Raw genomic sequence first — 14124 nt, forward strand, 5'->3', positions numbered from 1 at the left:
CAGTACTTACCTGAGCAAGGAATGCTGAGTAAAGCTCTATACAGTATTCTTAGCTGTGAAGGGAGGGTAAACAAAATGCTTCAAGGGAAGGCTCCCTCACTACATTCTAACATTAGCAATAGTTACACACAACACTAATCTTAATGAAAGAGTAGATCATGATGCTTTTCTTAGCCTTTACTCCTCAGATTTTACTTCATAATTTCTTACATGACTAATCTTAATCTACTATTCTTTACAGTGCAGTATTTACACTAAAGTATGCTTAACCACTCAATATTCTCTAGTTTTCTTGGACACTTATATTTGGTGTATTACAAGATCAAGGGTAATAAAGTTGTCTGTTGATGATACATTTACCCATTTCTGAACCACATAACACAGAAATATACCTGCAATCAACAAAACATTTAAGGGTACATCACCATAGCATGACATTAACAAGGGACAAACATTAGGGCTTTGTTGGCTGGTTGCCACAAGCAGGATATATAAAGGAAGTGACATGGCGATGGCATGCCACATGATATATTCAGTAACCTTTGTGCATTTTAGAAGGAATCCCAAATGCCTTCCTATTCTAGAGCACTCCCAAAATGTGTATGATATAGGAATTTCCATAATATCAAAAAATATAGAAAATCTACTGCATTTTCCTTTTTCCTTTTCCACCTATAGAAGGTATTCTTTATAATGCATTTTCATTAAACACTATTTCAAATAACTTTGAACTATGATAACTGTCAATCATAATATACACTATTTAAATAACTCTGAACTATGAAAACTGTCAGTCCTAAAGTAAAGATGAAAGCAAATGACAAAATGCAAAAAATTTGCAACCGTCAAAAGTTAAAATGTAGTTTCATTTCCATATTCATCTGCCTACTGAAATATCTGATAGTTAAACATTCACATGAAATACTGTAGTATCATTATGGATCTCAGTGCATTACGGATCTCAGGTGCATAAGCACCAACGACTGATCTCTCACCAACCATTTTCAGTTTTACCCACATCAATCTATCGCAATCCATTTTATGTTGTACCTACATCAATCTATTACCATCCATTTTGTTTTACTCAAATCAATCTAGAAATCACTTCTTTACACTCTATCACATACTCTCACAACTCCTGCTTCAGGAGTAGTGCTACTCCTTCCTTAGCTCCTGTCCTCTCACCAACCCCTGACTTTACTCCCAAGACATTTCCAAGCCATTTTTGCCCTCCCAGATAACGTTCTTTCTTTCCACATATTCTTTAGTGCTCCCAGTACCTTTGCCCCCTCCCCCACCCCATGACTTGGTTCTACTTCCAGTTTCATTTGCTGGCATATCCAATCTCAGATATCTAAAACAATTCACCTCCTCCAAATCTTTTCAATTCAAACTCTCATCTCAACTAACCTACACTTCAACCCAGCTAAACCAAATAACCATGCTTTTATTCACATTCACCCTCAACTTTCTCCTTTCACACATTCTTCTAAACTCAGTCATCTACTTTTGCAGTTTCTCACTCGAATCGGCCACCAGAGCTGTATCACCAGCAAACAACTGACTTACTTCCCAGGCCCTCTCATCCCCTAGAGATTGCATACTCGCATCTCTCTCCAAGATGCTTGTAGTTACTTCCCTTACCATCCCATCCATAAATAAACTAAATGCATTGTTGCAATGCACCAAATTCATAGCTCCCTATCCACAACCAGACCCCAAAGCATTTTCTATGGTTTACCCCAGCCCTGCTTGTCCACTGACAGCAAGTCAATTCCAAATCATTCCAATTCAAATCATTCAATGCATGCATTCCATCCTTCCATCTCCAATTTGGTCTCCAACTCCTCCTTGTCCCCTCCTATTCTAACACATACATATTCTTGGTCAATCTCCCCTCACTCACTCTCTCCACACAATTTCAGGACACCCTCTTCAGCTCCCTCAACCACACTCTTTTTATTACCACAACCCTCTTTTACCATTTTATCATTACTCATTTGATCAAACCACCTCACACCACAAGTTATCCTCAAACCTTTCATTTCCAACACATCTACCCTCCTCTGCAGATCCTTAATTGCATGTATAGACCATGCCTTGCATCCATATAACATTGCTGGGATTACTATACCTTCAAACATACTCATATTCACCCTCCCTCATAACAACCTCTCTCTCCACACGCTCTTCAATGCTCCCAAGAACCTTTGTCCTCCCCTAAACACACATCCTATGAGTCACTTCTGCTTCCACAGTTCCATTTGCTGCCATGTCCACTCCCAGGTATCTAAAACACCCCAACTAAACTGTCCCTCTACCCTGCTAAACCTAATGACCTTGCTTTCATTCACAATTACTCTCAAACTTATCAACTGCGTATGCTCTTCCAAACTTAGCCATCAACATTTGCAACTTCTTATTCAAATCTCCCACCAGTGCTGTATCATCAGCAAACAACTGATTCACTTCTCAGGCCCTCTCATCCCCTACAGACTGCATACTCTCCCCTCTCTCCAGAATTTTTGCATGTGCTCCCCTCAACATTCCACCCAATAACAAAGTAAGGTGTCATCACATATCAATCCCTGCCACAGACCAATCTTCACATTGAACCACTTACTCTCCTCTCTTCCTACTTGTACACATGCCTCACACCTTCAGTGTAAACTTCTCACTGTTTCTAGCAGCTTTCCTTCCACAGCACATATTCTTAAGACCTTCCACAAAGGAACTCATCAATCCTATCAGTGTGCTTTCTCCAGATCCATGAATTTCAATTTAAATCCTTCTGTTTCTCCGAGCATTTCTCACATAAATCCTCTACCACTTATGAAACAACAGTGTTTCTCCCCATATGATACTCTGTGCATGCCTTCATCCTCTAAATAACTACCCTCTCAACAAATTCATGCCTCTGTAGAATGAGCACTAACCTTTATCTCCCTTGCCTTCATACAATGGCACTAAATATGCATTCTGCCAATCCTCAGGCATTTCACCATACATGCACTTCATCTATACATACACTAAAAATCCTAACTAACCAATCAACAAGAAAGATATTCCCTCTCTCAAGAAATTCAACAACGATACCATTCACTCCAGCCGCCTTGCCACAATTCACCTTACAGAAAGCTTTCACCCCTCATCTCTCTTCACCAAACTACTCTTCATGATGCTCTTACCTCACATACCACCCTGATCCAAACATGTACCTACATCTGCCACCCATCATCAGACACATTCAGTAGTCCTTTAAAATACTCACTCCATCTCCTCACTTCATAACTACCTGTTACCACTTCCCTATTTGTCCCCTTCACCGATGTTCCCATTCACTCTCTTTCTTTTGGACACTATTGATTGCATTCCATAACATCTCCCTGAAGTTTACTGATACTCACCCTAACTCTCATCTGCCCTCTCTTTCAATTTCAAACCATGTATCTTCCTCTTGACCTCCTGCTGCTTTCTCTTATACATCTCTCAATCATTTACACTCCTTCCCTGCAAGTACCATCAATACATCTCTCTTTTCTCTTTCACTAGCAAATCTAATTCATCATCTCATCACTCACTACCCTTTCTTAACTGCACACCTCCTCAAAAATGCCAAATGCATCTTTTGCAGATGCTGGCACTGCTTCTCAAGATACCTACCATTCCACACTCACCACCCTAGCTTTATCAAGTCTTACCTTTTGCTATTTTACACTAAATCTTTCATAGTAATTCTTCACACAAGTCTCTCGTCCATGCTCACTTACTTTCACCATTCCCTTCTTACCCATAATGTTTTCTCTTTTTTGAAAACCTCCACAAATCTTCACCCTTATCCCATTTATCCATAAGTGCCAAGGAAAGGATGAACACCTGGCCAGGGTGTGGGCTGACTTCCATGCCCTGGATTCACACCAACACTAGCTTCTATTGAATTATGGTCAGTAACACAAACTACTACACCAAAGTATTTGCAGGTGATGGTCAGAAGCTTGAAATGCTGGGTTTTCAGGTCCACCTTCAAACTTAACCCTGGACATACGAAAAATGGTCAAAGGTTGGGATTCAGAATCAAGCTGTTTGAGTGGAGACTGCGACTGGTTGTAAGAGGATGAACTCCTGGGCAGGATGTGAGCAGTGACACTCTTCTGTGGTCCTTCTACTTTGTGCTTTGTCAGAAGATCTCTTGCATGACCTAAAGTAGTTGATGAAAGAAGACAGTGCTTCTCTCAAGGTTCAGATCACTGTTATGTGCCACCTGAATGGCTAGCTGGGTGAGATGGTCAATTCTCATTACTGCCTACACAATATAGCTGAGCATCTTTAAAATGTTTTCTAAGGTACTGTACACTACTTTTTTCTGCTTTTTTTTCTTAGCAGAAGAATCAGATGCCTCACTAGCACATTTGTTGCAAAAAAGAAGACAATGTACACAAATAATTCAGCAAACATATGATTGAACAAAAGCAATCACCCACAACTAACCTGGCTGAGCATAAACACAAACTGACAATGTAAAAGGGTAAATAAGCAACGAGCAGGCCATGAGTCTATCAGCATGAGGGAAATCAGAATGACACTTTCTAAGTTACGAGGTTTTAAAAGAACACAAACTGCAAACTTACAAGTCATTAACTAACAGGTAATAACTATCATTTCCTCATCCAACGTCTCATCTCAAGTGGCCTGTTCTGTGCATCTGCACTTTCCTTTAGTATGCAGAAAGAGTGAGCACTTGTGTGTGCATGGATATGTCCATGCATATATGCTTTGTTTTTGAGTGACATGCATTACCTCAAATCAAATTCCCTGGCCAGCAAAAAATTTTTAAATGACTATGAAGCATTCATGAATTATAAGAAAATACAAAAAACCTAATCTAACTCCGGTTATAATATAAAAATCATCTGTCATTATTGTGGCAATCCACCTGTTTAAATATCAGAGCCATATATCAGAATATTAAGGAAATCAGAGATAGAATAAAAGGTATCTCCAAAATTAAATGTACATGATATTTGTACAGAAGATCCAGAATAAACATATCTGAATAAAAAGCAAACTGTGCTGCTAATTCTAGTCCTTTTAAGAAAAGCCTTTTCAATAATGATAATTTCAAAAACATAACAACTATGTGGTAGGTGCAATATGTACAATAGGAAAAATTTAAGACAGTTATGAGAGAATGAAAAAATACAAACTTTATTGACTTTGAAAATCTATCATACATTATTTCTTAATCATATATTCATTCAACAATGCAAGTAATTGAAAAAAAATTTAGTGCATATCTATGTTCAGCATACAAGTTGCAAAGAGAATATACAGTGATAAATTGGAATAATCAAATTTCATTGATCATGTGGAAAATAGCTTTACTCTCAGCATTCTACTTAATTAAAACATTCAAATTTAGCTTCCTTAGTTTCTTATTTGTGCTGAAAAAATTAAACTCCTTGAGTAAAAGAATGAACTTTGAAAACACTACAAACACTTTTAATAATCAGCTCACAGTTTGATTCATACAACAGGATCAAAAGTCCCACTCACTTTAAAATTGATATCATATTTGGTATCAGTCAAATAGTAAATGGGCATGGAAGATGTCATTTCATTCTATATCGGAATTTTGAGAGAAAAGATCTGTACAAAAAAAAAAATGGCTTTGTTGTAATAAAATCTGCTTAACCCCTTAATGTCTCTAGACTGAAATTTACATGAGCTGAGTGATGCTGCTAGGTGGATAGTTACACGCTGAGTTTTATGCCTTAATATGAAGGCTGAGCTCCTAGCCTACATGGTGGCTGAGGTACCAGTGGGCAGTAATTCTTACCCACAGTCAGTCGTCCTCCAGCCATGCCAATGCCATTTTAAGTGGCTTTTAGCTAGATTTAGAAGATCAGGCAGAAAATGATAATCCTGAAACATTTGGATCATGAGGATAGTGATTATATGAACACTGACTCTTCCAGCACTGAAATTTGACCTAGATTTTCTGGCAAAAGTGAAGATAGTGTTGCTAGTACCAGCATTACTTTGATATTACTGCATCCAACTGGTGCAGCTGGTAATTTTTACAAACTTTTACAGCTTTGCTGTTATGAAAAATTATCAATGAATCAATCATAGTGATTATAACTACATTCATTTTATACATAAAACATGAAATAACAATCAGTAATGAATTTTTCAGTGTAGGTAAAATAAGTGATAAACGTGCGCAAAGGCAACTCGCTTGACATTCAGGCTTTATTCCTGGACTTTTCATCATGTTGTTCTGAAACAACTACAAAACTTCTACATATTTGTAGCACAAAAGTTGAGGACAAAATATACTTCTCAAGCGATTTCTTTTCCTCAAAGTTATGTGAACAGCGTTAAAACTAAGGTTAAATACAGATTCAAACGACTTGAAAAATGCATATTTTGAGAGTCGGAAAGGAAAACTTAGTGAGACATTTAAGTATCAATAATGTAATAATAATGAAGAAGATCAAACTTGAGTGTAGCTTCAATGGATCTACAGTAGGTGCATGTGATCTAACACACGACATCTAAGGGACTAACAATGTCATTAGCTGTGAGACTTGTGAAGTATTAAGGGAAAATCACGTACTAGAAATGTTAAGCAGTCCCTTCCTCCATCCTCTGAATTACAATGTGACTTCTTCTCTTATCTGAACTGCATTTAAAAGGTATGAACTTAAGAATAAAATTCATCCTCTAATCATCTGCTTTACTACATGACAAAGTTCAGTGCAGTGAAACATTTAGTATAACAAAGTGATGGAGAGAAAGAGACAGTTCACTCTGAGAAAATGCTGAATGCAGGCAGGTCTTGGGAGGCCACATGAACTAACAGAGGTAAGGATCTCTTGGGAATTTTGGGATGAACCCATCTTACCTGACAGGCCCTCTAACAGCAGGAACGACAACATGAAGATAATTATTATATAGCACAGTGTTGTACGTCTTGAGTTTAGGATATATCTTACAAAATATAAAGAAAAACTGATTAAGTTATATGACTAATGAAATACCTTTTCACTGAAATCTTACTAAAAACACTTTCAAACCCATTCAACAGTTGCGAAAAATTCTCCTTACATATCACATGTTAAAAATCTTAACACTTACATAAATACTACCATAGACATTTCATTAGATATCAAATATCATGTGTTAAAAATCTTAACAATGACATGAACTCTACAATCTACACGTAATAACCATTTACATTCAGTTCAAACTATTCTGTCATCATCATATGTAATACCATGTTTGATGTCCTATATATCATGTCAGGCTAACTTAATCAAAATGTGATAAATCAAATGTTAAATTGCTGATTAGCAGTCTTCTTGACAAAATCTGTAGCTACACAAACTAAATAAGGTCTTTCCTATCAATGAAAACAGAATATCATTCCAACACTTTGGCATTAGAGCATCAATCATACAATCATACATTTTGCTGCCAGACAGGGTTAGTCTAACTACTGCTATGCAAAGTATTTTCCTTTGGATTTCAGCTCAGGAGGTGATGATATTAACAAGCAAAGAATGAAGGGTTGCTTAAACTTTAGATGAAATATGGCATGAGAGTTAATCAAGTCAGAAAAGTAGGGGAATAAGCAAAAGAAGTGTGAATTTATGAGCAAGCCAAGATGATGATGGTCTTTGCCGTAACAAATATTGTAACGAGTATAAAAATCTGTAAAGTATACAAAATAGAGTACTCAGAACAATCATTCACTGTTTGGCAAGCACAAACATTTACCACCTGCACAAGTAAAATACTTCCAATACAATCTCACCTCAATATGCCTGGCACTCATTTTTTTGCAAAAGCAATAGACCCATTCCATCTAAAACATTCCACAACCAACCAACAACTCCTTACGAAAAACAAAAAGATTACCTTCTCTCTAAAATCTAACAACCTATACTCACAGATCCTCTCCCTTACCAACTATAATAACAACAAAATGCACAAAGTGAAATAACTTGACATGCACTAAATACATGACCTGATAATGGAGTCTTAAACTCCACTCCACCAGAGATAAACGTATTTGAAACTAGACTCACTTGATCAATATGAGTAACTTTTTCTCATGTGTTGTGGACCCCATCCATCTCTCCAGCAATACAAGCACTGATTTAACATACTACAAAACCCCTTATGCCTCAGATGAAACTTCCATAATGAAGATGCTGAACACCAACAACTCATCTTCCCATGTTCATCCCAAAACGACACACACACAAAATCACTACACTCTGTGGTCCTGCATAAGGGATGTGGCCAGTTTCCTGAGCACTACAGGAGCCTGAGAGAATCCTGGAGCACGAGGGTAAGATAAGTTTAAAAGTATGATAAAAACTACTTGGTAGGAGAGCAAAGTGAAGACAGCCAAAAATATGTAAAAACTAAAAAGAAATGAAAAAGTTTTGCTACTTGCAAAAAAAAATTTCCTTTCAGTCCTTTACTTCATCTAAATCCAGTGCTTGAGTTCCTTAACCCTCCTCCTTTACAGAAACGCAAAGCAAAAATTTTTCACTTAATACTTGTTTTTTGGAGCTATAAACATAAACTGCCTAATTTTCTTCCTTTAACTTAAATACATCAATGCAAATCTAAAGGATTTTCTACCTGCAGAGAGGATGAAGGCAGCAAGTATGGATATGTACATGTGTATATATGTATATGTCTGTGTATGCATATGTATGTATACATTGAAATGTATATGTATTTGTGCATGTGTGAGCATCTATGTATATACATGAGTATGTGGGTGGGCTGGGCCATTCCCCGTCTGTTTCCTTGTGCTACCTTGCTAATGCGGGAGATGGCGGTAAGTATAATAAATAAATTTTTTTTCATACTATTCGCCATTTCCCGCATTAGTGAGGTAGCGTTAAGAACAGAGGACTAGGCCTTTGAGGGAATATCCTCATCTGGCCCCCTTCTCTGTTCCTTCTTTTGGAAAATTAAAAAAAAAAACGAGAGGGGAGGATTTCCAGCCCCCCCCTCCCTCCCCTTTTAGTCGCCTTCTACGACACGCAGGGAATACATGGGAAGTATTCTTTCTCCCCTATCCCCAGGATAGATAAATAAATAAATGGATAAACACATATGTATATTTCATCATACTTGATTGCTATTTCCCCTGTCAGTGAGGTAGTGCCAGGAAACAGACAAAGAAAGAATGGCCCATCCACTCATATACAAGCATATACATACACAGACATGTACATACACATACACAGACATATACAAATATACACATGTACATATTCTACTGCTTGCCTTCATCCATTCTGGCACTACCCTGTCCCACAGGAAACAGCATCACTACTCCCTGCTTCTTAAATGAGGACTCAATGTGGCTAAAGTAACTATAAATGAAATTTAGTAATCAAGTCTAAAATGTGTGACGACAATCACTTCATGTTAGCTCATTGATTTGAGTTTTGTTGCATGAGCAGCTATTCTATTGTGCACTCCTACCCTTCCTGTGTGGCACAATAGAGGATACAGAATGAACAATGAGTGAAATACATTATAGGTTACATAGTGAGAAAAGTATTAACATAGAATTGGTCAACACAATGAATATTTGGCAATTCTAATGGTAGGTGAATTTTACATCAGTTAAACAACAATGATTGGACTGAAGAGAAATGAAGAGAAAGTGGACTATCAGCCCAACATAAGTAATTTTGTTATACATGTTTCGTGCTTCAGACACAAGCATATTACAATCATGAAGCAAGTATAATGCAGTTAATGATGAGAGAATCACCTATAATGAGACTATCACATTTAGAGTTTTTCAACAAATTTTAAGGCCATAAGGGTAGCAAATAATTCTGTTTGGAGTGTGAATGCCCAATTACTGACCCTGAATCTGATGTTATTAAAAAAACCACGAGTATGTGTTACAACAATAGCACTTCCACCAGCAGCAGTGGTTTGTTTATGTCCTTTGTCAGAGATTACAGTCGGTCATGGTTTCAACCGGGTAACAAGTGTCATTATTTACTCTCAACATTAACAATCATATCAAAGATGTTAATTTCCCATGGGGCAGGATAGCGTGATTGCTGTAACTCATGGTAAAGTTCATGAATAACATATATTCTAAAACAGTAACCCATCTGGATGGATGTCTTCCACTTGAGAGGAATGCTTCTTTACATGGACGAGGATGTGTTTGCCTAAGCATCTGGATCCCAATAAGAAGACTGATTTCAGTTATTCTGTCTCTGATATTAGGGTGACCAAGCTGTTCCCTCATGTTTAGAATCTTAGAATCTCTGTTGTTTCAGGGCAGCCAAGAATGATTATCACAGCTTCATTTTGTATCTCTCAGGCCTTCCAAGCCTTCTCTCAGGCTGTGTAATGATTCTACTCACATTCTTGAGTATTTTGTACATCAATAATGGTTCAAGTCTTTTGGCTTCTTTCATACCATATATAGCAGTACAAGACTTTTAGATCCTGCAATGATGGAATAGGTCATGAGACAGAATGTGTGTGCTCAAAATTCATTTATTCTGAATTTTGAACAGAACCCCATATTCTTTCATGTGAAACATTCCATTATTTCAGGAACTGTATAAGAGAAGCCAAAAGGCCTAACATTTGTGATGTAATACAGTAGACCTTTGGACACTGCTAACATGTAGTGTGAAATTAGCTAAAATGGGTCCTCAGTATTTGTGGGTGAGTGGGGTAGATGATTAGCAGGATATGGTGGAATACATTCTAACTGATATGTAGACAAAAGAAAGATTCTTAAATGTGAATGTGCAGAGAGGGATAGCTTGGTGGGATGTCTAATCACTACTTGGTGGAGGCGAGGGGTGAAAGTTTCTTGAGGCTTTATAGAAAGAGGAAATGATATGGGTGGGAAGACAGAGGTGGAAGTGAGTGAGCTTGGAAAAAACATATGTATTAAGAGGTACCAAAGGAGACTAAGAAAAGAATGGCAAAAGGTGAGAGCAACTGAAACTACAGGAGCAGGCAAGGAATAGGAGGTATTTAGGAAAGAAGTGCTTATGTGTAAAAGAGAAGTGAATGGCAAGCTGTAGGTAAGAGTGGGCATGTGAGAAAGGGTAGAGAGTGGTGGGATGAAAGATTCAAGTTGCCAGTGAAAGGGGGGGAGAGTATCATTCTACCATTATTACCACTAATATTATCATCATATTATCCCTGGGGATAGGGGATAAAGAATACTTCCCACATATTCCCTGCATGTCGTAGGGGGGCTGGAAATCCTCCCCTCTCGTTTTCAATTTTCCAAAAGAAGGAACAGAGAAGGGGGCCAAGTGAGGATATTCCCTCAAAGGCTCAGTCCTCTGTTCTCAATGCTACCTTACTAATGTGGGAAATGGCGAATAGTATGAAAAAAAAAGAATTATCATCATATAACCTTAGAGTCCCTTCTCCTGGGGTCTCTGGAGTTTCAAGGCTTTGCTACCATCAGTAGTGGGGAAAGGATGAACTCCTATGGAGCAAAAGGTTTTTGATGAGATTGTATTCTGAAAATACAACCTCACCAAAGGTGACTTTTCAGTTGCAGCATAACCACAACAGGCAAAGTCTAGTAAAACCCCCGTTATCATCATACATCAATAATATATCTATCAGCTATAGGAAGAAAACTAAGCAGTTTGTACTCATAGTGATGAAAGATAACCATCAAACAAAAAAAAATTTGAATTCATGTACAAGATAACAATAAGCTAATGAAATCTGAATAAACAATTAAAGAAATCCCATACACTGTCACCATGACTGTTTACTATGTTAATGGATGGAGAGGTGAGAGAGGTTAATGAAAGGGTCTTGAGAGACAGATGAATATGCAATCTGTTGGCAGTGAGGGGGTCTAGAAAGTGAGTCAGCTGTGTGTTCCATGCTTTATATATATACCAAGGTCGACATGCTGTCAATGGACTGAACCAGGGCATGTGAAACATCTGTGGTAAATCATGGAAAGGTCTGTGGGGCCTGGATGTGGACAGGGAGCTTTGGTTTTGGTGCATTACACATGACAGCTAGAGACTGAGTGTGAATGAATGTGGCCTTTTTTGTCTGTTTTCCTGGCACTACCTCACTGATGAAGGGGGAGGCGATGCTGTTTCCTGTTGGGTGGGGTGGCGCTGGGAATGGATGAAAACAAGTATGAATATGTACATGTGTATATATGTATATGTCTCTGTACGAGTATGTGTATGTATATGTATGTGTATGTATATGTATGTGCATGTGTATGTGCATGTATGTATAAATGTGTGTATAAGAGTAGATGGGTCATTCTTCATCTGTTTCCTGGCGCTACCTCACTGACGAGGGAAATGGTGATCTAGTACTATAATAAATAAAGATTAAAATATATATATATATATATCTTTCTTTCAAACTATTCGCCATTTCCCGCGTTAGCGAGGTAGCGTTAAGAACAGAGAACTGGGCCTTTGAGGGAATATCCTCACCTGGCCCCCTTCTCTGTTCCTTCTTTTGGAAAAATAAAAAAAAAAAAAAATAATGAGAGGGGAGGATTTCCAGCCCCCCGCTCCCTCCCCTTTTAGACGCCTTCTACGACACGCAGGGAATACGTGGGAAGTATTCTTTCTCCCCTATCCCCAGGGAATACATATATATATATATATATATATATATATATTATATTAACGGGAGACAGCGACAAGTTAAAAAAAAAAAAAAAAAAAAAAAAAAAAAAAAAAAAAAAAATATATATATATATATATATAGCTTGTGTGCAGCATATCACAAGTTTCTTTTATTCTTACAAGCCACAATTTTGTTCTGACACTGATCAAAACAAGATTCATCTGGGGAAAGTATCACACCACAAGAACACGAAGTTTTAAGTGATGATATGCAAGGTTCACTACCACATACCCCAGGTTTGATCCTGAGCATTACAAAGAATTTGTTGATTTGTGTACCGGAAATGGTAAACATTCACATTCATGAAATCATTCCAAGCTTCCAGCTTTTCACTCTTCTCTATCTTATATACTGTTCATTCACACATAAGCCTGAGATGATATATATTAGAGTCTAAATAGTTTTCTAAAAAAAAAAAAAAAATCTGAAAGCTATTCTACTAAAAAATGTAGATTTTCATCATTAATCCTTTTCATGCTACCTCTCAGTTTAATCATTTATACAACTGATTATAATTCGAATATATGAGCTGGTATAAAAATCTGAAATTCTAATACCCTAAGACAGCAAAAGTGTTATAAAAACAAATGAGAACAAACCTGATCTAATCCACAGTTTTTTATGAGGGTCAGAGTCTGTTGAGTCTAAGCTTGTTGAATGTCCCAGACCTTCTCCATCACTTGGTGTTCCACTACTGATAATATCTGAAAACAACATTCTCAATGCAATATTCATGGTCGGTTTAATTTCTCACAGTATGAAGTTCTAAGAGGGACATCACAGTAAACTATGTAAATCTCTAACTACAAGCTGTATCACAATCATATGAAATGTATGAGTATCTGTATGCAATTGCTCTTAACATCAATATGTATCTACTTCTGATGTTTACAAAAAAATAAAGAAAATATCACAAATATTTTGCTAACCTTAAATCTCATGTGATTCTTATCTGAACTTTCCATTGTTGTGGATTCTAATGTTCGAAATGGTATTTCTAAATTTGCTTCAGATCATGAAAATGGAAAGTGGCTGCCTTTGAGTAAAAAATGGAACCTGTAACCTCATCAGTTCTCACTGGGATGAAAATACCCCTCAACTATTTAGCAATGTTAGAGGGCTATTTACAACAGGATTACAAAGGAATAAAATTGCATAGGAATTCACATAGCAACAGATCAAACAACAAGATATCAAAAACTCAGAGAATCGTTTGGTAAGAGTGGAAATATGTAAACTTTTCATTAAACTAAGGAAGTGCAAGGTATGTCAGTCATGGGTCTGAAGCAAAATTTTTATATAGTGTCTTCTGAAACATATCTATAGTTTTGCATTCTACTATTCTAAATAGTAAATCATTCCATTTGATAGCAATCCCACTGAAGAAAAGTACTTTACCTCATTCAAGGGAAAACA

General features: G+C 37.2%; 1 protein-coding gene across 3 annotated transcripts in view; it reads right to left on the reverse strand.

Annotated features, from left to right (window-relative positions):
* The window catches only part of LOC139754738 (uncharacterized protein KIAA0513), a 49040-nt gene that overhangs the window by 20576 nt on the left and 14340 nt on the right, over positions 1-14124 (reverse strand). For all 3 annotated transcript variants that reach the window (XM_071672456.1, XM_071672459.1, XM_071672457.1), the window contains exon 6: positions 13308-13412. In XM_071672456.1, the coding sequence (XP_071528557.1) occupies positions 13308-13412 (105 nt within the window). The remainder of the gene's footprint in view (positions 1-13307; positions 13413-14124) is intronic.

Source organism: Panulirus ornatus, chromosome 17, assembly GCF_036320965.1.
Source record: "Panulirus ornatus isolate Po-2019 chromosome 17, ASM3632096v1, whole genome shotgun sequence".
Taxonomy (NCBI): Eukaryota; Metazoa; Arthropoda; class Malacostraca; order Decapoda; family Palinuridae; genus Panulirus; species Panulirus ornatus.